Source organism: Populus trichocarpa, chromosome 16 (genome assembly GCF_000002775.5).
Source record: "Populus trichocarpa isolate Nisqually-1 chromosome 16, P.trichocarpa_v4.1, whole genome shotgun sequence".
Classification (NCBI taxonomy): domain Eukaryota; kingdom Viridiplantae; phylum Streptophyta; class Magnoliopsida; order Malpighiales; family Salicaceae; genus Populus; species Populus trichocarpa.
In genome coordinates this window covers 2083856-2111367 of record NC_037300.2, presented here as the reverse complement: position 1 = coordinate 2111367, position 27512 = coordinate 2083856, and the positions used below count along the sequence as shown (strand labels likewise).

The 27512-nt window shown below is 34.6% G+C and overlaps 4 protein-coding genes across 6 annotated transcripts; 1 reads left to right on the top strand and 3 right to left on the bottom strand.

Moving 5' to 3' along the window:
• The first annotated feature begins 916 nt into the window (after positions 1 to 916).
• On the top strand, positions 917 to 6074 carry LOC18106105 (rhomboid-like protein 20). Its single transcript, XM_006373639.3, is given in 8 exon segments — positions 917 to 1146; positions 1277 to 1377; positions 2317 to 2457; positions 2868 to 2934; positions 3587 to 3738; positions 3895 to 3996; positions 4982 to 5104; positions 5485 to 6074. Coding segments are annotated over 8 exon segments (879 nt in total). The 5' UTR covers positions 917 to 1121; the 3' UTR covers positions 5653 to 6074.
• Positions 6075 to 8513: 2439 nt separating this feature from the next.
• Positions 8514 to 12532, bottom strand: LOC7458920 (uncharacterized). 3 transcript variants are annotated; one of them, XM_002322582.4, is made up of 7 exons: positions 12378 to 12532; positions 11821 to 12259; positions 11119 to 11171; positions 10850 to 10914; positions 10656 to 10734; positions 9950 to 10255; positions 8514 to 9079 (listed from the first exon to the last, which is right to left on the bottom strand). In XM_002322582.4, exons 2-7 carry the CDS (start codon positions 12228 to 12230, stop codon positions 8925 to 8927), a joined length of 1068 nt encoding a protein of 355 aa, XP_002322618.2. In that variant the 5' UTR covers positions 12231 to 12259; positions 12378 to 12532; the 3' UTR covers positions 8514 to 8924. The 3 variants fall into 3 exon arrangements, with proteins under 3 accessions (XP_002322618.2, XP_024443432.1, XP_024443433.1); XM_024587664.2 differs by having other exon boundaries at positions 11821 to 12269; positions 12378 to 12511; XM_024587665.2 differs by having other exon boundaries at positions 11821 to 12279; positions 12378 to 12479.
• A 2861-nt stretch (positions 12533 to 15393) lies between these two features.
• LOC7458919 (uncharacterized) lies at positions 15394 to 19095 on the bottom strand. Its single transcript, XM_024587326.2, has 6 exons — positions 18712 to 19095; positions 18056 to 18148; positions 17577 to 17810; positions 16934 to 17036; positions 16591 to 16820; positions 15394 to 15998 (listed from the first exon to the last, which is right to left on the bottom strand). The coding sequence occupies exons 1-6, from the start codon at positions 19032 to 19034 to the stop codon at positions 15779 to 15781; spliced, it is 1203 nt and encodes a 400-aa protein (XP_024443094.2). The 5' UTR covers positions 19035 to 19095; the 3' UTR covers positions 15394 to 15778.
• Positions 19096 to 20856: 1761 nt separating this feature from the next.
• Positions 20857 to 27236, bottom strand: LOC7458918 (CDPK-related kinase 7). The gene is made up of 11 exons (XM_002322580.4): positions 25894 to 27236; positions 24820 to 24950; positions 24195 to 24236; positions 23996 to 24104; positions 23386 to 23464; positions 22975 to 23271; positions 22776 to 22888; positions 22195 to 22302; positions 22045 to 22107; positions 21744 to 21911; positions 20857 to 21411 (listed from the first exon to the last, which is right to left on the bottom strand). Exons 1-11 carry the CDS (start codon positions 26380 to 26382, stop codon positions 21274 to 21276), a joined length of 1737 nt encoding a protein of 578 aa, XP_002322616.2. The 5' UTR covers positions 26383 to 27236; the 3' UTR covers positions 20857 to 21273.
• Positions 27237 to 27512: the final 276 nt, after the last annotated feature.

Genomic DNA, 27512 nt, shown 5'->3' with positions numbered 1-27512 from the left:
TTTCATCCTTTAACATTAGATTTATTAGGGATTTAAGTTTCGTAATTTATTTCAGTTTACTTTCTATAAAATTATTTTAGTCTCATGACTTGAGTCATGAGTTTTGCAGGTTAACTCGATTGACTTGGGTTTTTTATTTTTAATTTTTTTTCTTTAATTTTATCCTTCACCATTTCAGTTGATTGAAAATTATACTTTATAATTTGTTTCGGATTGTTTTCTATGAGGTTATTATAGTCTCATGACTAAAATCAAGGATCAGACATGCTAAATCAAGTTGATCCGGGTTTTTTTTGCTCCTTTTTAATTGATTTTTTTAATTTCATCATTCAATATTAGATTAATTGAGAATTGAGTTTCATAATTTGTTTTGATTTGTTTTTATTAGGTTATCTTGGTTTCATGATCTAGGTTTGACGGGTTAATCCAAACTTAATCAAGTTTTTTATCTTTTTTTTTATTTTTTTTAATATTGAATTGATTAAAAATTGAATTTGATTTACTTTCAAAATGAAGTTATTATAGTTATTATAGTTTTATAACTCAGGTCGTAGATTTTATATGTAACTGATCCAAGTTATATTCTTAATATTTTTTTTAAAAATATTATCTTGATTTTTTTAATTAAATTATATATATTTTTAATAATTATTTAAATTTTTTTGAATTTATCATTACATTATATTCTTGAAAATACATTATCAACTTTTTAATTTTTTTTTTAAAATTGATCTTACATGAATTATAATATGGTAAAAAGTTCCCAAAGGAAAATGCCACGCATTGCTCTATAAAAAGTAAAAACACTCAAAATCTATTTTCCTTACATTTTTATAATAGACTTTTTTTTTTTTTAAAAAAAAAAAAAACGTTAGAAGAGTCTAGCATGTTCCATGTAAAAAAAAAAACTTTGCCCCAAAATAAAAAAATAAATAAAGAAAATTAATCAATCACCTACCATTCCATCTCAATTTTCCATCTACAATCAACCTCTTCTTAGAACTCAATTTTTTTTAAAAAAACTTTTAACCAAATCAAATACCCCCATCAACAATAACGTAGAAATTAGTAGAAAGTTCGCCGTCGCCGTCGCTTGGTTGCTCCTCCTTTGACCCAGAAAGATGAACGGCGGCCCCTCTGGTTTCAGTGCGTAAACCAATTAACCCCCTTCCTCTCGTTTTGCCCCTTCATTTTCATTGATTGATGTTGTTGATATTGATGTGCATCTAAATTTTATGATTTTATTTTTATTTTTTGTGGGTTTGGTGATAAATAGGCAATGCGCCTGTTACGAAAACATTTGTTATTGCAAGTGCAATTTTTACCATTTTCTTGAGGATCAAAGGTGGCCCTAACAAGCTTGGACTATCGTATCAGGTACATTCTATTGGCTTTACTGTTTTTCTTACGTGGGTTTTTTTTCTTTTTTTACATTAGTGGTAGATTGATTGAAATCAGAGTCAGAATTTTTATTTTGTTTCACAAAAATATTAATAGTTTTCCTTTTTAATTCAAAATATTTAGTTTAGTTGTTAATTATCCTTGTTTTAATGATTTCTTTCTAAAAAGTTATAATTTTATGACTTAGAAGGTAAACTTAGAACTCAACTGGTTGCTGATGGGCATAGAAGAGTGAGGGAAGGAGAGTTTACAGTAGAATTATAGATAAAATGGGATGATTGAGCATGTAGTTGGTTAGGGAATCTTGTGGGGTTGGATGGTTTTGTGGAACTTTGTTGATTTGGGAGTCGTGGTATTGGACATTATAGGATGTACAAGCTGGATTTTTTTGAAAATGACATAGTTATCAGATGGAAATTTCTGAGGAGTCAGCTCAGTAGCTTGATTTTGTAACATCCTTTGTTAGGATTGTGTGTACTGAAGTTGAATATCGACATGAGTATGGGTTTACTGGGGCTTCTGTGGCAGATATTTTATTTTTTATTTCTGGGGGGAGGTGGGGTCTGTCTAGCTATATCCCATGGAAGTAGACTTGGGAGATTGAGGCATCTGTTTCCAGCAATGCAGGGTAACATCATGATTTTAGATGATATGAATGGATCTCTATATTATAGTGTGAAATATCCATCTTTATATAGTTTAGCCTTATCAAATTATAATTCGATGAAGGTATGTGTTAGCCATGGTTGAAGATGTAAGATGAGTTAAAGGAGGAAAAGGATGTTAACCTTGTCTTCGTTATGTAGATGACTGTTAGCCATGGTCAAATTATAATATTATGATGTATCTTGTGTAGTGGATCCTTGAATTTAAAAATGGAGCACACCTTACAAATTTTGTTTTTCTTTATGGCAGGATATTTTCAGGAATCCCCGTCTCTGGAAGTTAATTTTGTCAGTTTTCGCCTTTTCATCTACTTCAGAAATGATGTTTGGACTATACCTTCTATATTACTTTAGGGTCTTTGAGAGACAGATTGGTTCCAACAAGTACTTGGTGAGTTATTATCATCCTAATTTGCTCATGCATTCTTTTGGATTGGGACTTGAGACAAATGTTCCAAATCAACATTATCAATATTTCTACACTTCAGATTTTGCATATCTCCCTAATTCTGTGTGCTGTTACCTCTCACCATTTTGTTTTTGATGAAAAAATTCTTAAGTTGAGAAACATGTCTCTGTTAAGATTCTGCTGCTTTAATCAGTAAATGAATATTTATTTGTCTTTCTTTTAAAAAAAATTGTGGCTCAACTTCTGCTTTGGTTTTTGCTCTCTATTTTCCAACAGGATTGGCCCTAGGAAAGAAATATAAATCTGATTGTGTTTTAGTGTGTGGTTTTCTTTCATTATCATATTTCTTCTCCTTTTTTTTTTGTTTATTGAAGTCTGCCCAAATTGTGCAGGTCTTTATTTTGTTCTCTGTGATAGTTTCATTACTCTTTGAGATCTTTGCTGTCGCACTCCTTAAAGGTATATGACGTCTATCCCTGTTTGATGCATTGTTATTTTTGAAAGTGCTTCTCTTCTTCATTAATCTTTTACACCTCAAGTATATAACCCATGGAAGTTGTTGTAACTCCATTGTTACTGTAAAAACTAATTGGGTAAATTTGCTGCTATGCTATTTTCTTTTTGCTGAGCAATATAGTGATATACATTGCCTATTAGTTCTCTCTCCTCTTCTTTTTTTTTCCTTGATGTGAAGAACCTCAGTAGAGGTCACATTAGGAAGTTCCTGGGCCAAGATGCTGGATTTCAAATATATGGTTATTAATCATGGGTTGTGGTGACCACACTTCACTCCTGTTCTGCTGGATGATATTGACTTTACTGCCCCGGTCAAATGAGTGCTGCCTGCATGCCTTGTGCCATCTTCCAGCTTGTAGATACTTCATACCATCATTTACAATCCTTTGAATATGAAGAAATATTTCAACATAATGTCCTATATACTATTTCTAAGGGTGCAAGTTTATTCTGCTGGCTGTGCCCTAGCAAAAATAAGAGCTTATTCATTTATTTATGCTCTTCATGCTTCTTTTATAGGCGATTTTTTCAGCAAACGTTCTTTCTGCTGCATTACAATCATGCCCAACAATTAAATGTGTCTGTTTATATGCAGATCCTTCAGCCAATCTTCTGACATCAGGACCTTATGGTCTTATATTTGCTTCATTTGTTCCCTTCTAATTTGACATTCCAGTATCAACTCGGTTTCACATCTTTAGCAACCACTTTTCTGATAAGTCTTTCATATATCTAGCTGGTGTTCAGGTAAAAAGAGAACACTTGCACTTTTCTATGCGTGAATGTGTTTGCCTTCCCCCCCTTTTTGGTTTTGGTTTTGGTTTTGGTTTCGGTTTCTGCCACATCTGCCCCTTTGTTTCTCTTTCCAATACCAGAGATCCAATATCAGTTTTGGTTCTACAGCTTCTTTTATCATCCTGGAAAAGATCAATCTTGCCTGGGATATGTGGTATCCTTGCTGGTTCCTTGTATCGTCTAAATATCTTTGGCATCCGCAAGGCAAAGGTAGGTTTTTTGGCTTCACCTCATATTTTCTGTAACTAAATGTCAACAACAATAGATGACAGCTTAGATTGTGAGGTTTCTATTCTTTAGGTCTTTGCTTTGTGTTGTAATGAAATTGGGTATTGTGAGCTGGAGCTGATCAACTTAATTGAACTTCTTTGCTCTATGCTCAAAGATTTGTTGAGAAAAGTCCTCCATAGGAAATTGTTAGTTGGATCTGATTATTTGACATGAAGTTATTTGTATATGCACAAAGATTGGTTGAGAAGATTCCTCATAGGACATTCTGAGTTCTTGATTAACTTAACCGAACTTCTTTACTGTATCTATAAAGGTTGATTGGGAAAATTCCTCCACAGCGATTAAATATTAGATTAACTTGGTTCAGGTGTGTGATCATGTGGTGGTGTATTTTTCAGGTTTTCTGCATGCATTATGAGGCTTGTATCTGAGCAAAAAGTTTTGTTATGGTTTTGATCTTCTAAAGGTCTGATATTTGTGTAATTTGATCATTCCTGGACAGAACTGTTTGAGAGATTATTCGTGATAAAATCAGTTGAATTATGATTATCGTGAACCATAAGATCTTTGATCATCTCTGGCACTTGTTAGGGTTCTAAAATGTGAAGAAATGAGATGTTTGCATGCGTGTGCAGGATATGCTTCAGCTTCTGTGCTCAATTTATCTTCACAAAATTACAAATAACGATGTTTCCTTGTTTATTTGACCATCAAGTTTCTTTTTCTTCTTAACTGGTGTATTCTTTTTCTTCTTCTTAACTGGTGTAACTGACTTATTGACTTATTAAAGGAAACAAGTAAGTTTGCATCATTAGAAAGTATTATTTCCTGCCTCTTTTTCCCTTATCTGTTTTTTTATAATTAAAATTTAATAAAACATTCAAACTGTTCACAGTGTCAATTGCTAAAGCTGACTCGAAGCTATAAACTAATACTTCATTGTTGTCTACTCTATCTGCTACAGTTCCCCGAGTTCATAGCTTCATTCTTTTCACAACTTTCTTGGCCGTCTACGGGCAGTCCACAAGGACCAACTACGAGGAATGTAACAGGAAGTGCACGATCCCATGCTGGTCGTCATGTGGAGGCAAGTCTCTCGATAATCCCCACCACCCTCCTGTCTCCCTCTTCAGCCTTCTCCCCTATCACCTTTACCATCATTTTCTTCATATTTCCTTCACCTCTTTTCTCCACTCTGGAGACTGGAACCCGAGTTTGACTTTTATGAACAGATCGATTTCTTAGTATAGAAAGTCAATTTTCTTTAACAAAATTTTTGGGAAGCCCAAGACTGCAAAATTAAGGAGTTGTCTTGTCCTTTTATTTTCTTGAATCTTGCACTTGAAACTATAAATTCTTACCTCCGAAACTGCTATAGTGTGAATCAATTGCTTATATTGCATCAACATCACTTTGTTAGTTTAATTTAATTTATCCATAACAACTGATCTTTCTCGTTGGTTTCAGAGAACTTATCCTGCTCCCATGGCTCCTTCCACAGAGCCAACAGAGGATGCCATTGCTACTCTGGTTTCTATGGGCTTTGATAGGAGCTCAGCTAGACAGGCACTTGTGCAGGCTAGGAATGACATCAATACAGCTACAAACATTCTTCTTGAAGCACTGTCCAACTAATTCATGGGTGCTGTGAATTGGAATTCAGACTGTTAATTAGGAGATAAACCCATCAATAGTGAGACAGGGTGATCGATCGGATGAACTTATTTTGATGAGTAGATCAAGACCCGGGAATTCATCAAGGTGTTCCTGGCATCAATTTTTAGTGTTTTCCCTCATGCTTATTTTATTCAGTATCACGTTTGAGATTAGAAATTGTCACACCAACGTGAACCTGTACAATTGTTGACAGCGTATCTGAACACATGCATGTCATTGGGGGGTAAGTACATAGTTGTCTTCTCATACACTTGCGGCCTTTCTGATCAATTGATCTCGTATTTATGGGACATCTGATGAAAATGGTCGTGTTCATATGCTGACACAGTTGTAAATTTAGACTATGGAATGCTTTTGCAGTTTAGACGAAGTTATGTGAATCTTGTCAATTCTTCTCTGTCCAATGTATTTGTGCTGATGCGTGTAACTGTGGCTGTGTTCATGTCCGTGCCCCTGTTCACCTACACGTACACATACATGGCAACCCAAAGGGAACACCTCTTCTACTGCAGCCCGCACTCCACGCTCTGATGTAGATCCTGCTGATAAGGTCCATTTATTCTTTAATTAAAAAGATTTACATAGTCTTTCATTAATTAAATTTACACCTTTTTTCTTGGTTTTCTTATTTGTTTATTTACAAGCAGTGGGCTATTCACGACGATTCTGTACAACACACCACAACTTAGCCACCATGGTTTGAGACTGGCTATCCTAGGTTGCTTCAGTTCTTGATCGACATCCAACCCTGTCTATGTCTGATGGCATATATGGAATGGCCTAGCCAGAAGGCCTACAAGCGAGATCTAGGAATAGATAAAAAGGCTGATCTATTGGGAGGCAAGCTTAGCTCATCTAAAAAAACATTTAATGAGATGAGAATTGCCAAGGGCTAACTCATCTCAAAAGGCGTCTTAGGAGACGAGGATTATCAAGGGCCTATAAGAAACTAGATGCTGATTAGTTTATTTAATGTGGGATTCTAACATCCCCCTCACACGGTGCATGGATGGAAGACTAAAATAGTGTCTGATACCATGTTGAATTTAAGATAGAGAGGGAGGGAGGGAGGGGGCCTAGAGTGGCCTGACCTAAAAGAGCCGAAATAACTATGAACAGTGAGTGTTTATGAGCTGCAGAAGCTTGAGTTATGGATACACCAAATCTTCAGGATATTCACGCATTGTACTGTTTATGAGTGAATTCGAGTTTGAATGTCTTCTTCTCTGGCCTCTCTCTCAAATTACAGCATTACATCCTTGATATGCGTGTTCTTCGTTTCTGTCCAGCAATAGAGAGCATCTTTTCAGCTTATGAACAAGTGCACGAACTCGATTCCTTGCTTCTTCTACTGCATTGATGTCCTCAAACAACTCTAAACGCATTCCACATCTAACCAGATATTCAATTGGAATGTCAAAATCTTCTGGAAATAAGCAACATAGCAAGAAGAAAGACTTGGCTTCCTTCGCTCCCAAGAAAACGCAGATTCTATTCCTCCTGCATTTCTGAGAAGGATGGCCTGCTTGGTGTTTTTAGTTGTAGAAGTGCAATATCTAGTGCAATAAATTAAATGACATCTTTAAATTTTGACCAGGAAAAAAAAAAGAAAAAAAACCCTACCGGATCTTAACCATTACACCGTTAATGTGCACACATGCAGCACCAATAAAAAGAAGACTTTGAGGCGCTTCCAACACCGCCCCTAAAAGTGACATTTGGAGGTGAGGCTAAGTCACATGCGCCGTTTACTTGCTTGAACTTGGACATATAAGCTATTTTTTAAATAATATTTTTATTAATCAAAATACCTCTCATGTCAACTTTTTAAATATTTATATTAATAATTTTTACAGAGTGTATTCGGAAAGTAAAGGGATTGAATTGTCCATAATATTGAAGGTCATTGAATTGAATTCTCCATAATTAATCTCGTTATTTACCTCTTAAAAAAACACCTCTCTGCCACAACAACAAGCTATTGATTTTTTCTATGAAAGAGTAAAATGATTTATAATGTTGCAGTGAATAGACGTCTAGATGCACAATTGAATTCTTCATGCATTTTAAGGGTTGTTTTAATGGTGTGACATCGATTTCCTTGGAATTCTACCTTCACAGCCAGAACGAAAGGTACCATGTTAGATTTTTGAATAAGAAATGTAGAACTTGATAAGATTTAACTCTAATTAATTCATGTTGAGAAATTTTATGGTATTTATATAGCAGTTAGAGCATCCTATTAATTATTTACAGGGATCCATTTTTTTTATAAAAAATGATGGATATAAGAATATAAAAAAATCTTAAGTGTAGATATTTATATATTTTCTGTGGATCATTGATTTTATTTTATATTTCTTCTTGTGTATGTCTTTTTTAAAAAAAAAACATAAAAAATAATAAAATATCACAATTACTTATATATATATCATGTAGTTTCACTGAATTGCTAGGAATAGATAAAGAATTTTTACTTTGGCTGAGAATGCATAAAGGCTGACTTGTTGGCCAAGGGCTCCACGAACAATCGTCGTTTTTTGATGGGCATGGTTACCTGTTACAAGGCAAGTTCATTATACCGCAAAGACAAATTAAAATGACATGGGAAGTGAAGGGAACAGAAGCCAACATTACTTGGAACTGATGGAGCTTGTCGGTTGCAATCACTCACTCAACAAGGGCTCGAATTTGATACCGTTTTCAGGCATGCTGCACATGAACTGAAATGAAAGCAAAAGACTGATAACCCCATAAAAGCAAGAGAACAGACAACCCAATGGCCCAATGAACTAAATAAAAGACGAAGAAACAAAGACTTCAAGCAATTTAACAAGCTATATAGATTGAACTTTGAAGTAAAATCAATTAGAAATACAAGGAGGCCTAGCCCTCGCTGTCCATTCATTTCTAGCCTTGTAATCTCTTTTTAAAAGACATTCTCAAACCACCAAGCAAAGCGGTCCAATTGTATGACCATATCATACAACAAATACAAGACATTATTTCACTCAAGTTACAAATCTGCGCCTCCAGCTCCTCAAAGATAGATCTCTGTGGGAATATGCATGGAAACTTAATAAAACGATGTGGGGGGTTTGCTCATTCTGTGCAAGTGCGGACTGGTGAGGAAACGGTATGCTTTCTTCAGATAGTATCAATTTCTCTGAGAAAACTGGACTTTTCTGCAGTAAAGAGATATGCTAGCATCTTCTTTTGCCTCAAGGGTATTAGACAGTGCTAACATCCACTCGACTTTTATGTAGCTGAAAGGCTGGAGTAATCCAGCTCCCACAACTGCATTGGATACCTGACCAATTGAAGTAACCCAAACGAGCTTCGCAATGAGCACAGGACAACTTTCCCTCCAATGCACCTTCCTCAACTGGATAACAAGGAAGAGCTATTATATTAAGTGGGTATCGTTTCCAGCAAGTATGCACAAATTATAATTCCAAAAACCCATGAACCAATTAAAAAGACATGCCCAGGGTAAGGCATAAACCAAGGATAAGGATCAATTGAGTTCTAGATGACGATGATGATCTGGAAAAGTCAAGTAGGATTTGGGAAAAACATGGATAATTGAAAAGCACTTATTTGGATCCTCTTTAGATAAAAACGGGATGCCAACAAATGCAATGCACCTATTTTTTATTATAACAGGTATAAATTACGCATAATTCTCATGATAAATATTTCAAGATGCTTTCAAAAGTATTGTGTTATTTCCCCTAGATCATTCTCTCCTGTAAGATACAAAATAGCACCTCTATTATTGAAATATCAAAAGTGTTGATTCATTATGCCCTTGGCACATGGAACCGAGTTGTTTGCGTGGTTCATAATTTTCCCCAACTTCTATCAGTTAATGGTTTCCATTAGAAATCTCTACGCACTGAATACAAGGATGCCCTTTTCCAAAAGAGTGCATCACAATAGCTGCATAGGCCAATACATCTTCAAGACATAGCCACGTGGCTTTCATAAATGGATAATATTAAACCCAGAAATTATCTCAACTGATGATGAGAAGTACTTCTACAGCTAAGCAACACAATATGAGCATGGAGGTTGACCATTTGGTGGAAAAAACAAGTCAAGGATTTGAGAAATCTCTAGCAACTAGTGAGCCATTATAGCTAACTCAAAGTAAACCAATGAAGTTGCAATTAGTTATGTGTTTTCTTCTTTATGAATAAACTTAAAAATGTCCAATGGCATTGGAATTTCTACAAAATGAGATTGCACATACCTCCTGTCATCCACTTCAGAGGCTCAACAAAAAGAGATGAACACTCAGACTCATCGGACTTGTTAAAGGGGTTGCCACTTTTCTGCTTGCCCCATGCAAAAGATGTCTCGCCCTCTCCTGGAACATGATCCACAACATTCTCCTGCAGTGCAACTACTCGACGGCATTTCTTGCAGCGGTATGCAGGAATAGCCTTTTTCCCTTCATTTGGAGATGCTTCTTCCTCAGAGGAAATTTGTGTAGGTACACCAGGATCTGCCCCAAATTTAGAACTGTCTATCTTCTCTCCACGGTTGTAAAACTCACCTGGAAGCATGGGGAAATTAATCCTTCACAAAAAATTTTTAAAACAATCACAGATTCAACATATCTAATCATTCTGTTTGTAACAGGAAAGAATATGTTTCCAACAGACATGAAAGATAGATCTATAATAATGTTGAAATTTAAGGATGAAAATTTAATTGGATAAGTAGGAAAAGCATCAAATGCTCAATGCATGACCCCTTATGCTATGCCAACTCTTATATGCAGATTCACATTTTGGGAGCAACCGCTTCATACAAATGCTCAAGGTTAAGGACGTACTAATGTCATGCCTCCAAAATTATGTTTATGCATAGCCCTATTTGATGACCTGCTTTATCATACAAAAAAATAATTTACAAGAACAGCAAGTGAGGATCAATATACTAAGAACATGTACCCAATACTTTCAGGCGAAACCGCTTGTATATGGGACTAGCATGATCAACCTTGAACCCCATTTCCTCAAACATTTTCAACTGCAATGGGGGAAAAAGAATTAAGATCTATGACGATCACATTAGAAACTAATGTCTCAGAGTCACCATTAATGCATCCCAACAATCATATAGGTTTTTGAGGACCCTTGCATACCTGTTCTAAAAAGCCATCATTGGGACAAACAGACTCACAGCTTCGCCTTAGGGATTCAAGAGCATCTGCAGGGACACATTGTGAAAAGATGAACAAGGAAAAGGATGAAATATTAAATAACTCAAAATTCAAAGAAACAACAACACGTATTTTTATGGTTGTCGGACAAAAGAGCCACCAGATTTTCAGAAAGTAAACAATGAAGGCCATCAGCATTAACCAATCAGCAGACCCAAAATACTCCGAATAAAAAGTGGATGTGTTCAAACCTTCAAGAGACAACTGTTCAGTTTTCATCAAGTACGCTGTAATGATAGCTGCACTGCAAAGAAAAAAAAACGAAAGAAGGGACCAAACCATTAGGGCTTGACAATTCAGGGCAGGTCTTCTGAGCAATTTCCCAACACTCATCAATTGGGTCAGAAGATAACCTAAAACACTTCTTTTCTATTTTGATCCACTTCAGGATGATAAACCAATCAACTGAAAAATATCAAAACAGACTTCATGACCGTTTAAAATTAACCGAGAAAAAAGTCACAAATTTGCACATCAAATTCCAAGCAAGTAGACATGCAAAAATAAGGTAATGTTATTTACCCCCAAACTATCCATTTCCATTCCGAACAAGTTTTCCAGATAATACCAACCATTGATGAAGCAGACTTCACCGATGGATCCAAAATACAGTTCATACTATATGCAAGAATCAGAGTAATGTTTTTCATCCCAAAATATCCATTTCCATCTCGAACAAGTTTCGTGAATAATACCCAACCATTGATGAAATGGACTCCTCTGGTGTGTCCCAAACACAGTTCATACTATTCCAGAAAATCATTCGGGAGAAGTAGCATTGCATTTCAATATTAACTTAATCCAAACTTAAGGGCAATATTAATTAATTTAAATAAAAAAATACAGAAAATCATCATCATTATCATGAAAAATGACAACAATTTATCATATACCTTCTCGAAACGCCAGCAAAACAATGCACCAAAACAGCTCCTTCTTTTCTACTCTTCTCAATAAAATCCAAACAAACATCCAAATAATCCAACAAATCCTCACTCTCCATATCCCTAATCGGCACCGCCATTCTCACCAGTTTCAAATCCTTCCCTGCATACTCTAACCCATACAAAACCTTATTCGCCGCCAAACAACTCCTCCACTCATCCTCACCGTCACCCACGCACACTTTCTTTATCTCCTTCGCCGGGATTACCACACCGCTTCTCCATTCCGTAAAGAACGATATAGACACGGAACTTAAGACAGATAAAATATGCGTTATTTCCGAACTTCCGTTTTGCAGAACCTCAGCCGCGTCGCTTATGTTTCCGATGAAAAGATTCTCGCGTACAAGATACGGCATCACAAAAAAAAATCCAAGCTTATTTTCTCCTGCAAAAAACTAAGGAATTCTATGCAAAGGAGAAATAAATAAACAAAGAATTATGATAAAAATGATAACTTTTTGTATTAATTAGAAATTAGTAATCAGAGAGGATTTTGAGATGACCTGAGAAGGAATATTCCGGAGAAGGATTGAATCTTCTTTTTCGTGCTGATTTTTATCCTCGGCTACGGCTGCTGCGAGATTTGAGACTGTGGCAGGAATTTATAGGAGGTGGGTTAGCACGTGCGAATAACTGATTTGGTACGTGCGAGTGAATGTGGGGCTTTTCGACCTGGCAGGAGATGGAAGGGGTGGTCTTTTTTTCGTGTAAAGCATCCCGCCATGCACTTTCGGTTGAGGGGAAATGACGTGGAAATATCAGGACAGGTGGTGGAGATTGATTGGGGTTCGAGTCTTGTGTGTACCACGTCAGATATTTTCTTTTCTTTTCTTTTCTTTTTGGGGTCTTTGCTCTTATATTTATAAGACCTAACCCATGGTCGACATGATCCAAGAACAAGGAAGCTGATAGAGTGAATTGTATCGAGTTAATTTAATTTTTTTAGAAAATAAATAAATTTAAAAAAATATTATTTTTTAAAAAATATTAAAAGTTTTTATTAATTTCAATTTTTATCCAATTTTGAGTCATCACAGCAAGCCGTCAAATCAAATTGTTCTTGTAACTAAGCTTTTAGAAGCTGCTGAAGACTATTTTATGCAGATCAAGGGCTAGAAACCGAAGTAGAACAATCCTTTGGCTAGGAATAAGATGAGCTCGCACTAAACATTTCGATTACACATCTTAATGTATTTTTGAGTCTCGAGAAATCATAACACAATGTCATGCGTAATCTATATATACACAAAAATTAATGAAGTTTTTTTATTACTTCATTAATATTCATGATTATTATTTTGAGATTAAAATTTAAACTCAATTAGGAAATGAGGAAGTGAAGTTTCTAGCGAATGTAATGCCTGTGTTCAATCATTAAAAAAAATAAAAGAAAGAAAATAAAAGAAATAGAGAAAGGATTGCCTTGATTTTTTCACATTAACATGAGAAAACGACGTGTCTTTAGTAGTTGAGTGAGAGAAAAAGCTGTCCGTGTACAGGCAAAGCGACATGATCATGTGTCGTCATGTCGTACAAAGAAAGTTGCATCCCATTATATGAACCGTTAAAAGAGGACATCAAACAATCGAATCTATCATGACGACCGAATAACAACAAGCCACGTGCCAAATTATGCCACTCATGATTAAAGCCACCATTTAGACTTTCCATGGCTCCTGGGTCATCTCCAAAAGATGCGCCGAATGTAAATCCAAAAATAAAATAAAAAATATTAATTTAGCTTTTCAATACTTGTTTTAGATATATTTTTAAAAAATTTAAATAAAATTTTAAAATACAATTTTTTTAGAAATATTATTCTTATATATCTGGTAAAAATATCAAAACCTTACAAAACACTATTCATCACAATAATTTTTTCATAATTTTTTCCTTTTATTTTTTTTAATCTATGATTTTTTTATTTTTTTATAAGATTATTACGATTTCATCACTTATTTTAAGAGTGTTTTAGATTAATTTAAATTATTTTTTTATTTTTTAAAATTAATTTTTTATTTTTATTCTTTAATGCTATATTGATTGATATTCGCTCGAGTTTTTTTAAACTTGTTAAATCATTCATCATATTAGATTATTTAAATAATTTTGTATCAAGTATATTAAAATATAATAAAATTTTTTAAATGACCTTTTATAATTGTAATGCACATGAAAAATAATAATAATTACACTATTTAAAAATATATATTATTAATTTGGCTCTTATAAAAAGCATCTCTCCCCGCAGATTCTCATAAGGTGACAATCTATGCATCATCATTGTCCAACTTGTCACCATTTCAATTCTCAATCTTGAGATAACATGGGATGATGTAGATGCGCTCATGATTGATGTGCACCATTGTGACATGACACACCATCATGGCCCTCCTCCATCTCCCTTCAATTATAGGCACAATTGATATAGGAATTTCAAAACCTAAGAGTCTAATCTCGGATTTAATTTTAGTTAAATCAAATAACTTGATCAATTTTGTCAAACTCCATTATTAATCATGTCAAACTCAATTATATCAACAACTAAGAATAAACAAAACACTATTATTTTAATAAAAATAATTAGTTTAAGTTTGTATTAACCCAAATCCTGAATTTCTTTTTAAAACTACGGTTAAAATTTAAAAAGATAAACAGAAAAAAAAATATAATATATTATTCTTTTGATACAAAAAAATAAATATTTATTAGATGGATGGCCCGCGTTACATCATAGACGAGATTAAATTTTTTTCCTAACAAAAAAAAAATGTTCAAGTGACGTCAATGTTTTTAAATAAACAAGAAAAATATACTGAGTTCAATAAAATCAGTTAATTTAATAATATGATTAAAAAAAATTGACAATAAATAAAACAATTTTTTTTTGCAATAATTAACTATAAAAAATAGCTACCAATATTAGAAAGAAAAGTCTGTTGAAAACTCAACGTCGCTTCGTTATGGACTCTACCCCCATCATAAAAAAACAGCTCACTAAGAAAACAATTAAATAGTTTTTTTTTTATTTTTAAAAGCAGTTTAGTTATTTTATGATGCTTTAAAAAGATAAAAAGACCAAAGCCTGATTAATTTAATAATAACTAATAAACATAATAAAAAAACTAAATTACCCCAATAAACAATCAAATCATTTTGTTTAAGAAAAAACAAATGGATTATTCCGCTAGTACAATGAAACCCAGATACGTATCCTTCTTTTTCTAATTGCTACACAACAAAGAGGTGAACTTGTGAGCTGACACAACCAACAATGAACATTGCCTTCTTCCTCGCTCATATATGGCCTCATCTCTATCAAGATTACAGTAACTTCACAAATGGAGCTCATGGAAAGAAAATACGAGACTTTCCAAAATGTTGATGAACTCAAACCCAAAACCTTAAGATGAATGAGTAACCCGTGCAAGAACTTAGTAAAATATATTGATCTCCCATTTTAGTTATTTTCACATGGTCCAAGATTTGCGTATAAATCAAGAAGTATCTACCAGATGATACTCGGGACATGCCCGTTGCGAAACAGGGATGGGCTGTGAATTTAACAAGGGAAAGAAGGTCGAAGATAGGAGCTAGGGTTCCTCTTTTCTCTACAAAACTTATGCACAATAACAATCAACATATTACGAAACCGCATACAACCTTGTACTAAAACTCATATAGCTCACAATATACACTGGCAAATTAATAACCCTCTCACAACCAACATCACGCTGATTCTCCTCACCAAAGCTACGAGATTCATCCATGATTAGCGATCCAGGCGTATACCATAATGTCATGTGAGAATGACCATATATGCAAGAATGGCATGCAAGGAGAAAACTCGAGGGCTGGATTGGTAACAGGAAGTGTAATGGTCACGAATGCTTTATCAACTTCCTTACTCTACTTCATCCATGGTATAAACAGGTAATTGCCATGACTTGGTATTCTTCTTTGGATCGTCGGTGAGGCTAAGATCATTATCAACTTCCTTGAATGTTTTAATGAAGGTTTTGGCACCCATCAGAATAAGCCTTTCAATCATAAATAATTGATAGTTGTTCTCAATCACGGGATCCAGGATTCCGCTGTAGTTAGATGAATATGCCAATTTGTATCTGCAAAATATGAGCCACCAAAGTTCAACGTCAACTTCACCATCATATAAAAATTACAACGAAATTCTATTTAGCATTTTTTTTTAAAGAAACAAAAGTCTCTTCCAATTGCTGAAATGGTGGCAGAGATTTTCTACAAGATCAAAGATATCTCTTAAAAGGCATGAAGAGAGAGGCGTCAATTACAGAGAAAAGTAAGTAATGACTACAAAAAAACTCACTGCAGCCATGCATCAGAACCATGTTCAACAATCAGATACAACCAACTTAATCAATGAGAAAATAGAAATGCCATACCAAGCATCCACACCAGTTGAGTTAATCATGCAAGATATTACTTCTGGATGATTTTTTTTCCATGATAAATTAGCAAGTTGCAATTAAGTAGTACTTGGAGAAACACAAAAATTAACAAAAGGATACAGAATCGTGAATTTATTTCTCCGTGCATCAATGCTCATCTCTAATTTATTTCTTTTTGAGAGTTTTCAGAACTGTACGTATAATCTGTCATGGCCAAATCATTTGTGCTACTTCACAGCTAAGAATTAGAGACTATAATTTTCATTTTTTTAAGTTTGAGAAGGTTTACCTGACAGCGAGAGGTGAAAAGAATCCTGTTGTCTTCTCATTTGAAGCAATAAAAAGAGTTCGTCCAGGTGGAACCCATTTTTCAATCCTGTGGAGTATAAACTCTGGACGTGTATCCCTGTCAAGATGAGGATGTAGGGTCCTATAAACACCAAACCTGTCCTTCCTGGTTTTTATTTTATCGCCTCGACGAACATGCATGGAATCATAATCACCAAGAAGTGCTATAACCTGTGCACATGAGATCAATTGCAGGTTAATCAAAACCTGTTTTAAAAGAAACACAAGCAGACAAATGGTGTAAAACAAGCAAAGAGAAATTAGCAATATCAATTATTACAGACCTTATCCGCAGCATCCCTTAAACTTTGTGATGCCATTGTAGGAAGAAAGGAATATGGCAACATTATAGCACCGCGGTTGTTTCGGTCCTTGCATTCCATGAACCTGAATGGCTATCATGATTAGGGCCTAGAAAGAAATATGCAAGATTCATGAATCTTGGAGACAAGTTATGTTATGACAAACAGCTACACTGAAAATAATAAGTTAAAACTTTTCTTTTTCTTTTTCCATAACTATAGCAGTCACGAATCTTTTCCTTTTCCTTTTTCATTTCCCCTCCAAATAGAGTAGTCCGCTTTCTATCCAACATTGGCTTATTAAAACGGTTCAAGTCACTAAACCACTTGAAGAAAAACCAATCTTTTCATCACAGCCAGGCATTTTAGTCTGTTTCAGAACTTAAGAAAAAATGTCAACAAATTTTGTGCTTCAAGAACTATATTCATATTAATTGTGAAATTTCAAAAGCAATGCAGGAGAACTATCATTATTTACTCTACTCTTAAACTATTATCCAAACAAAAATACCAATTTTTCTTCCCACAATCACCACTACCCAATTTTCAAACAGCTCCTTTTCTTTTGAGACATTCAAAGAGAAAAAAAACATGAGAAAGCCAAAAGTATAGCTGCATTCAATACCATGAAAGAGGGCTTGCTGTTCGATTAATGAGCAAGAGGTTCGAGTAGTGACTATTCTCTTTGACATCAGCCCGACTTATTCCTTCCACATGGGCCACTCCTCTAGCTCCCAACCTCATACTCGTCGATAGTACCCGAAACCAATCTTTTGAGTTGTCTAAGATTACAGGTACAGTTTCTGATATGAGATCCATATCATACAAAGTGTCCATGGCACAAGAGCTTTCAGCCCACCTGCCAAATAGAAGGAAGGAAGTTCAGACTTCAGATCATAGAACTTTTTTAAATGTATTCATTGATAAAAATGGAGGCAACCTGTTAATTCAATTAAATATTTCTTCTCATAAGAATTGAAAAGCAAGCATAATAAAGAAAAGGTTATTGCACCCCGTACAAGATGTTGGATTTAACACACTAGACGCAACAGTTTAGCTCTGGCAATAACAACAGTCCACATAATAGAAGTTCAATAAACTTGCCTTTCCTCTGGATTCAACTTGCCAGACTGATGAAGGATCCCCTTCTTATTGTGTATTGGATTGATACACATCCTTGAAGGCATCACAAAAGTTCTGCAACAAGATAATACGGCAATATAAGAAACATGAAAAAACAGACAATATCAACTCTGCAGCATCTAACCATACTAACCTTTACAGGTAAAAAATCCACAAAAAATATAGTTTCAATAAATCATAATTATTGGCTCATTTAATCACCACACACATTGAATCAATCCTTGGCATTTCCTTCATATTTCATTTGCCCCCCCCCCCCCCCCCCATGAAAAAAAAAAAGCACATTTCAACAAGTTCCTAAAAAATAAAATAATAATAATAAAAATTATTATTATTATAGCAACTCAAGCCCCTAAATCCCAAACAATCTAGGTGCATAATACAGTTTCTTAACAAGAGTCTCACGTGATCCAAAAAATTTGCTTATTTCAGTTAATCCAACTTCAATGTCATTAACACCTAAAACCCCCATAACTAAGCAAGTAATATCCAAAATCAATTCGATAGAAACAGAGCATAAAACCTAATACCAACAAAAACCGACCAAAAAAAACCAATCCAGTAACATTTGAACACAAAAACATAACTTTATACACATAGCAAAAAGAAAAACACACCTATTCAAGAACATGGCTTCTTCAAGAGCACACCTAAGGCTAGACTCTTGATGACCCAAACCTTCACAAGAATCACAATGTTTACCAGGACAATCAATTCTGCTACCCCAATACAAGTACTTCTCATGAATTGTGTGCTGTCTATAGGGTTTTGGTAAGTTCTTTAAGGTTTTTGGAGATGAAAAAGAGAACCCATTTGTGGAAATTAGTGAAGAAAACAAGCACAATAATGCAATGGCTAAGATGCAAAGTATTAAAGTGAGAATTGGGGATCTGAGTTTTGTTAAAGGTTTTGGCTTTAGGGGTTTGTTTATTGTTGCCATTGAAAGATTGAAGTTGCAGGTAGAGGGAGAGGGAGAGGGAGATTTAAGAGCTGAGTGTGAAGAGTGTTATTATTGGTTAACCTTAGATTTTTAGATTTTGCCTGCCAGGTCAGCATTAGTATTTTTACTGGGCCGTTAAATTGAGTGATTTTTTTCTTAATATAATAATAATTAAACTCCCCCGGTCGTCCCAGCACAAGGCCCAGATTAGGCAATTTAATCCAAGCCAATAAAAAAATTAAAATAAAATCAAAGCAATAATATTTTAATTTTTAAAAGTAAAATCAAGTTTTGTTTTAACTGAGCCAGTCTAATCTCTCCTTAATCCATTGTGTCAATTGAATCAACTTTGAGTTGATATTTTTTTGACACTTGGCTCATGCTTAGGGATGAGTTGGCTAGATCTGGATTACCTTATACCGAGTTTAATGATAATAGTTTTATTACCGAGTCAAGTAATTATTTAATTAAAATACTTAATTATTTTTTTAATGCATTCTCATAACAATTTAAACTTTGAAGAATATTAAATCTAATTTCCTTATGTTTTTAGAGCATATGCATATTAACTTGTATATTCATGTTACACTTTTTTATTTTTATAAAAATATTTTTTTATATTAATATATCTTTTATTTATCTTAGTCTGACATAATATTTTTAACTTGATTGTTAAAGTAAGTTTTTTTTAAAAATCAAGATAGTATATTCATATATTTTGTGTGATTGAAAGCTATAAAAATTATAAATTGATAAAATTATGTTTCAAATCTATTTAAATATTTTAATAATAAATAACTAAATTTAATTAATTTTTCATAATAATTTATTATTATTATTATTATTATTAGATCAAATACAAAATGATTAAAAAATAGTATTAAATGTCAACTTCTTAATATTAAAATAAAATCATCTTGAATTATTACTTTTAAGTCAAATTATACTTTTTACATGTTATTCAAATTGTTTTTGGATCCATCAAATTAACTAGATTATTTCAAGATAATCCCTGTATAGTTTAATTTTAAATTCAAGTTAGAAAAAAATCAAGTTAAAAACTTTTAAAATTAATTTGTTAAATCAATTATAATAATTCATTCATATTCTTTTTCTTATATTATTTTTATTATTATTAATTTAGCCCGTAGCAGCGCCCGACTTTGTAAACTGTATTGACTTACAATATTAAAAAGTTAATCAATTCTCATTTAGTTTTTTTAAAACTCGACCAAGTCAGTTAATCAGTTAATCCATTAGGCAATGCAGGCTTGCTAGTATTCAGATTGTCATGCCTGAAATGCAGATTCGACTAAATGCTGGAGTCTTCTTCCCTCTTGGAAATGGATCGCAAGTTCTTCATGAACACATTTATTCATAGGCAGCATCAAACGTTTTGCGTGAATCATGGAGAGCGTTGACAGTAATTCTTAAATACAAAATTAACATTTTTTTTGGTTACAAGAAAAAGGATTTGAACTCGAAACTTCATAGATACCAGTTGAATTAAGAACTCCCTGAGTGGGCGAAGATCATTATTACGAGGGCAGTTCAATGGTCATCATGAGGAGTGCCATCCCAACAGTGCACCATCATAAAAAGTAGACGTGAGCAGATGGCAGTACTGTTCCAGTGTCTAGATCATCATTGAGAGACAGGAAGTCAAGAAACACACCACGAAAATGTGTGATTCTACAGTTCTGAAAGTCATTTCGAACCCCTTGTTTTGACGGAGTTGGTAGCGAAATGGCAACAGGAAGAATTACTGTTTTAGCTTGGAATTGGAAATGCTGTAAAAACCATCTGAATCGATGTTCTGTGGTTTGATAACTTCATGCAGATCACATGAAGGATTTATTAGAAAACTTAGTGCGATGGGTACACAAGGATAGACCCAAAAACACAACTCACTTCAAGTTTAAAGCTGTCTGCTAACCCTAAATACACTTTTCTGATCTACCCTCATCTGTACAATCCTCTAATCCCAGGTGCACCAATCATAGAGAGAAAAAAAAGACTTATATAGGTCAAGAAAAAAAAGGTGGAAAACATACTTAACAAGACATCATGCCTTGGCTTCATCGGCAGGGCATGCTGTATTGACTGAAGTTTCAGCTTACAGCACCCTTTGTGATGATCAAGAGAGCATGAGACTGTTTTGGGTGATCATGCCGTTGACATTGCAGTTCTTGGTAAACAAGGACAGTGGACAAAATAGTTCGTGTTGGTAGGATTCATTTCAAGCCTTCTGAAATGTTCGTGAAGAAACTCCATGGAGAAGCCTGACAAACCCCAAGAAGCTTAGTTTCCCATCTGAATGTCTTATCCAGTCCTGGAGAACCACATGAACTGGTACTGATGGGCTAAGGCCAAGTTCCTGAAAACAGAGAAACAAATAAATTTTAGTACTTTGATTCAATATGAAGAACAAAACATGTCTCTAAATAGAGCAGACTCGCTTCATCATCGAAGTTTCCCTTTCTTGGAGGAGGAAACTACTCAGTAAAATAGACCTGTACCTCCATTTTTCTATGTTTAGTAAAAAATTAGATGATTAGAAACTTCAAATTTGAGTCTTTGACACAGTAATCACCTTGTCTTGTAAATTGCAAGAGAATTTGATCAAAAAGGTCATACAGGAGTGAGAAATTAATTTGGACCAACCAGTCCAAAACAATTATCAAAGACTTTAGCAGTCAAAGAACATACCGAGGCAAGCTCCTCTATCATAATCGGTCTGTTGCCATCCTTCTCGAACAACTCATAGGCACGCCTTGCATGTTGCTCCCAACAATCCATTCCTTCCAGCTGATGCACACTTATGGCAACAGCAGAAAATTCTTCAAAATCCAATTTTCTGTATTGAAGAGTACTAATCTGAAGCACACGAGCAAACAATTAACTAGAACTCTAAATCAATTCTTCTGATAAATAAATTTGATAGAATAGTACAAACAATTAAACAAAAAAAGCATATTAACAAATAAACAGAACATGTGTTAAGCATTACCATATTAACATAATCAAGGACCCTGGAATCCTTCATAGCATCTGTAGAGTGCTTTATTACAGCCTGAAAATACCAACATCTTTCAGAATGACATGAGAAACACAAGTACGCATGAAAAAGAAAAAAAAAGGTGGAAGAGAAAGAGCTCACTGTTTTGAAGTTCTGCATAGAAATGAAGCCATTTTTGCTTGGCCCCAACAGTGTAAATTGTTCCCGCAGGTAAGCTAGCTGAGCAACTGTTAATGTCTTCGCCAGAGCCTGTCAAAAACAACAAGTTTGTGACTTTCACAGTAAGTATTAAGATTTTTATGAAGGACATTATACCAAAAAAATAAACAAGTTTTCGTCTCCTCCAGCTGGAATTGACTTTTGGCTCATGATGCAGACAAACTCTACATAATTGTACCCGTTGCTTTATGCACCCATGTGCTGAGTGTCTAAAACCAGTACAACAACACCATGCATTGAATGATCCTATATATCCATTTTTCTGGAATTGGCAGTACATTTTACAATAATCCTCAATAAATGCAGTCTTTTCTTTTCTTTTTTCTCTTTGTTTTTTAGGGGAATAAGACAGCACATAAACTTCAGATGGATGACTGGATCATAGACAATTTAACTTTGAACAAATAGCATAGGACTCGACAAAAAAAACTGGCCACTTCCCAAGTCAAATCAATATACAATTGAGTTGCAACTAAAAAGGGAGGACACAGGATCCTACTTACCCCCAACGCAGATTTCCGAAGAGAAGATGAGCTTATATAAGCTTTTACAAGCTTGTATACTATCATATCCAATGGAATTTTTAAGTCATGATGATTAGCCAGCCATGGGTGACCTAAACATAAAAATGACACCTTAGAATTAAATCGTTGACCACATATGTTGGGTGATCAAATAAGGACTTTAACTTTAGGAACTTACTCAGAGCCTGAGCAGCTGTTAGTCTCTTCCGATAGTCCTTGTTCAACAGTCTCTTCACAAAATCTATTGCTTCAGGGGATAAAGAAGGCCAAGGAGCTTCATCAAAGCTTGGATCTGCTTTCAAAACAGCTCGAAAGATGCCAGATTCTGTCCGGGCCCAAAACGGTCGGCTACCACATAGAAGAATATAAGCAATTACACCAATACTCCACATGTCTGCCTCAGTTCCATACGATCTGTGTAGAACTTCAGGAGCTACATAATATGCACTTCCCACGATGTCATTTAACCTCTCATCTGCAATAGTTTCAAATAGTCAAAACTTCCATCCACCATTGAATCCTCCTCCTCCCCATTCCCCAAAAAAAACAAAGGAGAGGAAGGTGAATAGCTGTATCCAGCAATGCTAACCTAGCTTTACATAGTCAGAGAGTCCAAAATCAATGGCTTTCAATGGGGAATTCTCCTCCTTGGTGGTAAAGAGAAAATTCTGAAATAAATAGCAGAAAACAATTAGAAAAGAAAGAGGATATGCCAGAATGGAAGCACATATACCGTCTTGTTCAATCAATTGCACAGCTCTAATAATGAATCAATCCATTGATCAAGAACAGTAATTAAACAATCCATCAGTGAAGGAACGTAGAAAATATCCCTGATCAAGAAAAGTAACCATACAAGAAAGCATAGCATGGGCAAAGTGGACACTTCTGACCTCCATTTAGTAGCATTAAATATGTTTAAAGGGAGTAAGATGTAAAAAGTAAGAACTCAAAACTCTAAGGGAAATGGCAATGTGCAATCTTATTTATCGAAGCTCCATCTCAACCACACGGCAAAAAAAAAAAAAACAAGAAAAGAAAAGAAAGAGAGAAAGATCTGCAATAATTATTGAACTTCTTAATACATGAACAAAATGCAACATTCCACATTAAATGGAGGCTAAAAAACTGCATCCAAACTGTAAAAAAATCAAAAGTAACATGATCAGAAGTTATGATTATTTTTGTTAATTGCTTACCTCAGGCTTTAAGTCTCGATGGACAACACCTTGGAGATGGCAGTAGGCAACCACACTTAATATCTGAACCATAACAGTCTTTGCATCTTCTTCTGAGTATTTTCCACCCCTGCATAATATGAAGAGGATTTCAGCCAGTTAGAATGTCACACAACAAGCCAGGGATATACCATAAAGAAAACATTTGTGAGTACAGTACCTTGAGAGTATCCTATCCAATAATTCACCGCCTTTGCACAACCTAAAGAACAAAAATATATGTAGATGGTAAGTTCCACATGTGTAACTTTTTTGTCTGAAGTCTATGCTATTATAAACGTCAAAACTGAACTAACCGATGGATTAACTTCTTATTTCAGTTCTTTTGCTGCTTGATAATTAGATGCAAATGTGTTACAGATGACAACCATGCAAATGTACCAAAAGACTCGTATAGTTATATTTTCCATGTGTTTTGGTTAACATGAAGATTGTTTATTAGTCAACTCCATCAAGCTTTTCATTAAAAGAAAAATTGATCAAACATGGCAGAATAATTTATATAATTGGTCTACATTTTTTTGACATTGAATATCAACCGGCCAAAAGGCTTATGAAATTTGAATTGTAAGTCCTTCATGCTTGTAAAATTCACTAAGACATGGAGGGGTTAGTATCATTAGTTAGTTACTTGGCTTATCTGATTTTCCTTATCTTTAGTCATTTTCTTGACAGTCATTATCACAGTTTCGAGCCATAAACATTATAAATGTATAACCAGGGCAAAAGTAAAACAATTGAATGTATTTACAACAAAAAAAAAAACAAGTGCAGACAAAACTTACTCCATTACAACATAGACATTGTCATCATCTTCGTAGGCATCATAGAACTGCACTAGATTATTATGTCCCGTTAGAGCCCGTAATATTTTCACTTCACGTCTCACATCCTCTATAGCAATTGCAGTGGTCATCTGTAAAACATTGCCCGATATACATGAGAACAACAACTCATTGGTTTCTACAGTCAATGGTCAAAAGGACTATCATTCATGACATGGTATCCTCATACTAAGGCCTCAACCATCTAAGACAAATGCGACTGTCATTGGTTTCCACAGTCAATTTCCAAACAGACAAATAGTACAAATAGTGATCCTTGTACCTTTGCCCAAAAATTCAGAACAAAAATAGGATATGCTGTCACAAGTAGATTGATATTAGCAACATGGGGAATATTACAGAATGCATTGTTTGCATTGGATTAAGCTATGGTATAATATCATTATCATGAAGGGGCAATAACTACCTAAACTTTATGGCCAATCAGACAAAAAAAGAGCATTGAATTCAATTATCACTAACTAAATTAGAGCCATAGTGACCCGCAACATGTTTATCTTGAGCCTGGATTGGCTAAACATTAAATTGAGCCTCCATTAATAAATGTTGATACACCAATTAACAAAGAAAGGCAATGTTAAGCTACAAATGTCCTAACAAAAGAGAAGCACTGCGTATCTCAGGAAGGACCTCGAGCAAATCCATCATTCTTATCATACCCAAAGAACAATAATTGTAAAACAACTTTAACATAATAAGTAAAACCCTTTTATACATAACACATAGCACAGCTGAATGTAATCCTACACTCCTCCACTATCACAAAAGAAGGTAGACAGATCAGTTACAATTACAAATAGCAGCCAAAATTGCATTAAACCTCTATAGATGCTAAATAGCAGCCACAAAAGAAAGATGCGCCTACAAACATAAAAACAAATCACATCTATACATGAGTACAACACCTAACAATTAAAACATCCGAAATTTTAAGCTAATCTAAGGAATTACTCTAACAAATAAAAGCTAGTCAAAATCAAAAGATCATAATCAATGAGAGGTTTAGAACTAAACCTTGGACTTCGGAATAACTTTGACTGCCACATCCTGGCCTTTCAAGCTCCCTTTCTTTGCCTTAGCAGAGCAAGTATACCCAAAATGTCCACGCCCCACTTCCTCACCAAGCTCATAGTGACTCACAAACTGCTTAGAAAACCCAAAATTCTTGTCCAAAGCAATATCACTTTCACTTCCCTCAGGAATTGAAGCTTCGTTAGGCTTAACAGAGCCATGCCTTCTTGCAAGTAATGCACGTATATGCTTTGCAGGAGAAGGAGGTGGAAAAGGCCTCTTGAAAATCCTCAAAGGAGTGGAGCTTACACTTGATATAGCAGGTGAAGTCTTGAAGAGACTTGGTAATGGACTTGGACTGTAAAAGGGAAAGTTTGAGGTCTTGCTAGTGTGTGAATTTGCTGGCTGTGTTGAGTCTGTTTCAATGGAGAGTGTGTTGTTTTTGGATTGATTTTTTTGGAGCTCAATGGGTTTTCCATGACAAAGTCCCATGGAAACAAAACCCAAAACAGAGAATTCAAGAAATCACTTAAAAATCAAGGAAGTTTAAAACTTCGATCAAGAAACTCAAAGAAAAGTAAAGAGATTTAGACCATTTGAAGAAAACAAAAAAACAAAGAGAGTGAGTGACTAAATTCAAGGATTTGAGGCTAAAGAAAGAAATTTTCACAGTGAGTTATACAAGAAGGAGAATTTAAAAAAAAAAGGTACAGATATCTAGACAATTTGAACAAAAAAAAGGAAGTCAGCAAGAAACTGAATTCAAGACTAAATTTTTACAATATGATCAAGAGAACCCAGAAATGATTGGCACTGTAAATTCCAAAGCACAAGAATTTGCCAGCTAATTTGGATTGAAAAGGTGGGAAATTTAAAATAGAAATTGAAAGGGTGGGAAAAAAAGAAAAGGAATTGGACTTTACTGATCAAAGAAACAAGTGCTCGGAAAGAAAGGAAGAGACAAATAAATAAGCAGCAAATTGTTGGAGAAGAAGGAGAAGGGATCAGAGGACGAGAGAAACAAAAGAGAGAAAACTGCGAGGGAATTATATTCCAGGAGAGAAAGAACGGAGCGAGAGAGAGGGGCAAAAGCACAGGGAAAAGTGAAGAAAAGATGCTTAGCAGAGGCAGCAAGAAAAGGGAAAAAAGAGCGCACAAGGCTTCTTTTCCTTGCTTTTTTGCAAACTCTCTTTGCTTCTTTGTTTTCAATTTTGTTCTCAATTACATTTTTTTCTTTTTTGTGTTTGTGTTAGCAATGGTTTTTGGCCTTTTTTGTGTAGGGAAATATCAGCTAATTTTGTGGATTGATGATTGTCTTCTTCTTCTTCTTCTTCTCTTGTTGTAAAATAATAATGGAAGTGGGGTTGGAGTTTGGATCCTTCCAGCCTGTCCTTATTGATCCCAAAATAACCAGGATGGATGTGGTGGGTTTTTCTTGCATTGTTGATTATATGTTTTAACATTTTTTTCTTTTCTTTTCTTTTTTCTTTTTTTACAGTTAAAGAAAACTGAGCTTCCATTGTCTTGTGTATTCCACCTTTGACCTGCTTTTGTTGGGCTTTGAGAGCTTTTGTCTTTCTCTTTTGTTTCTCTTTCTCGTTCTTACTTTTCCTCCAAAACTA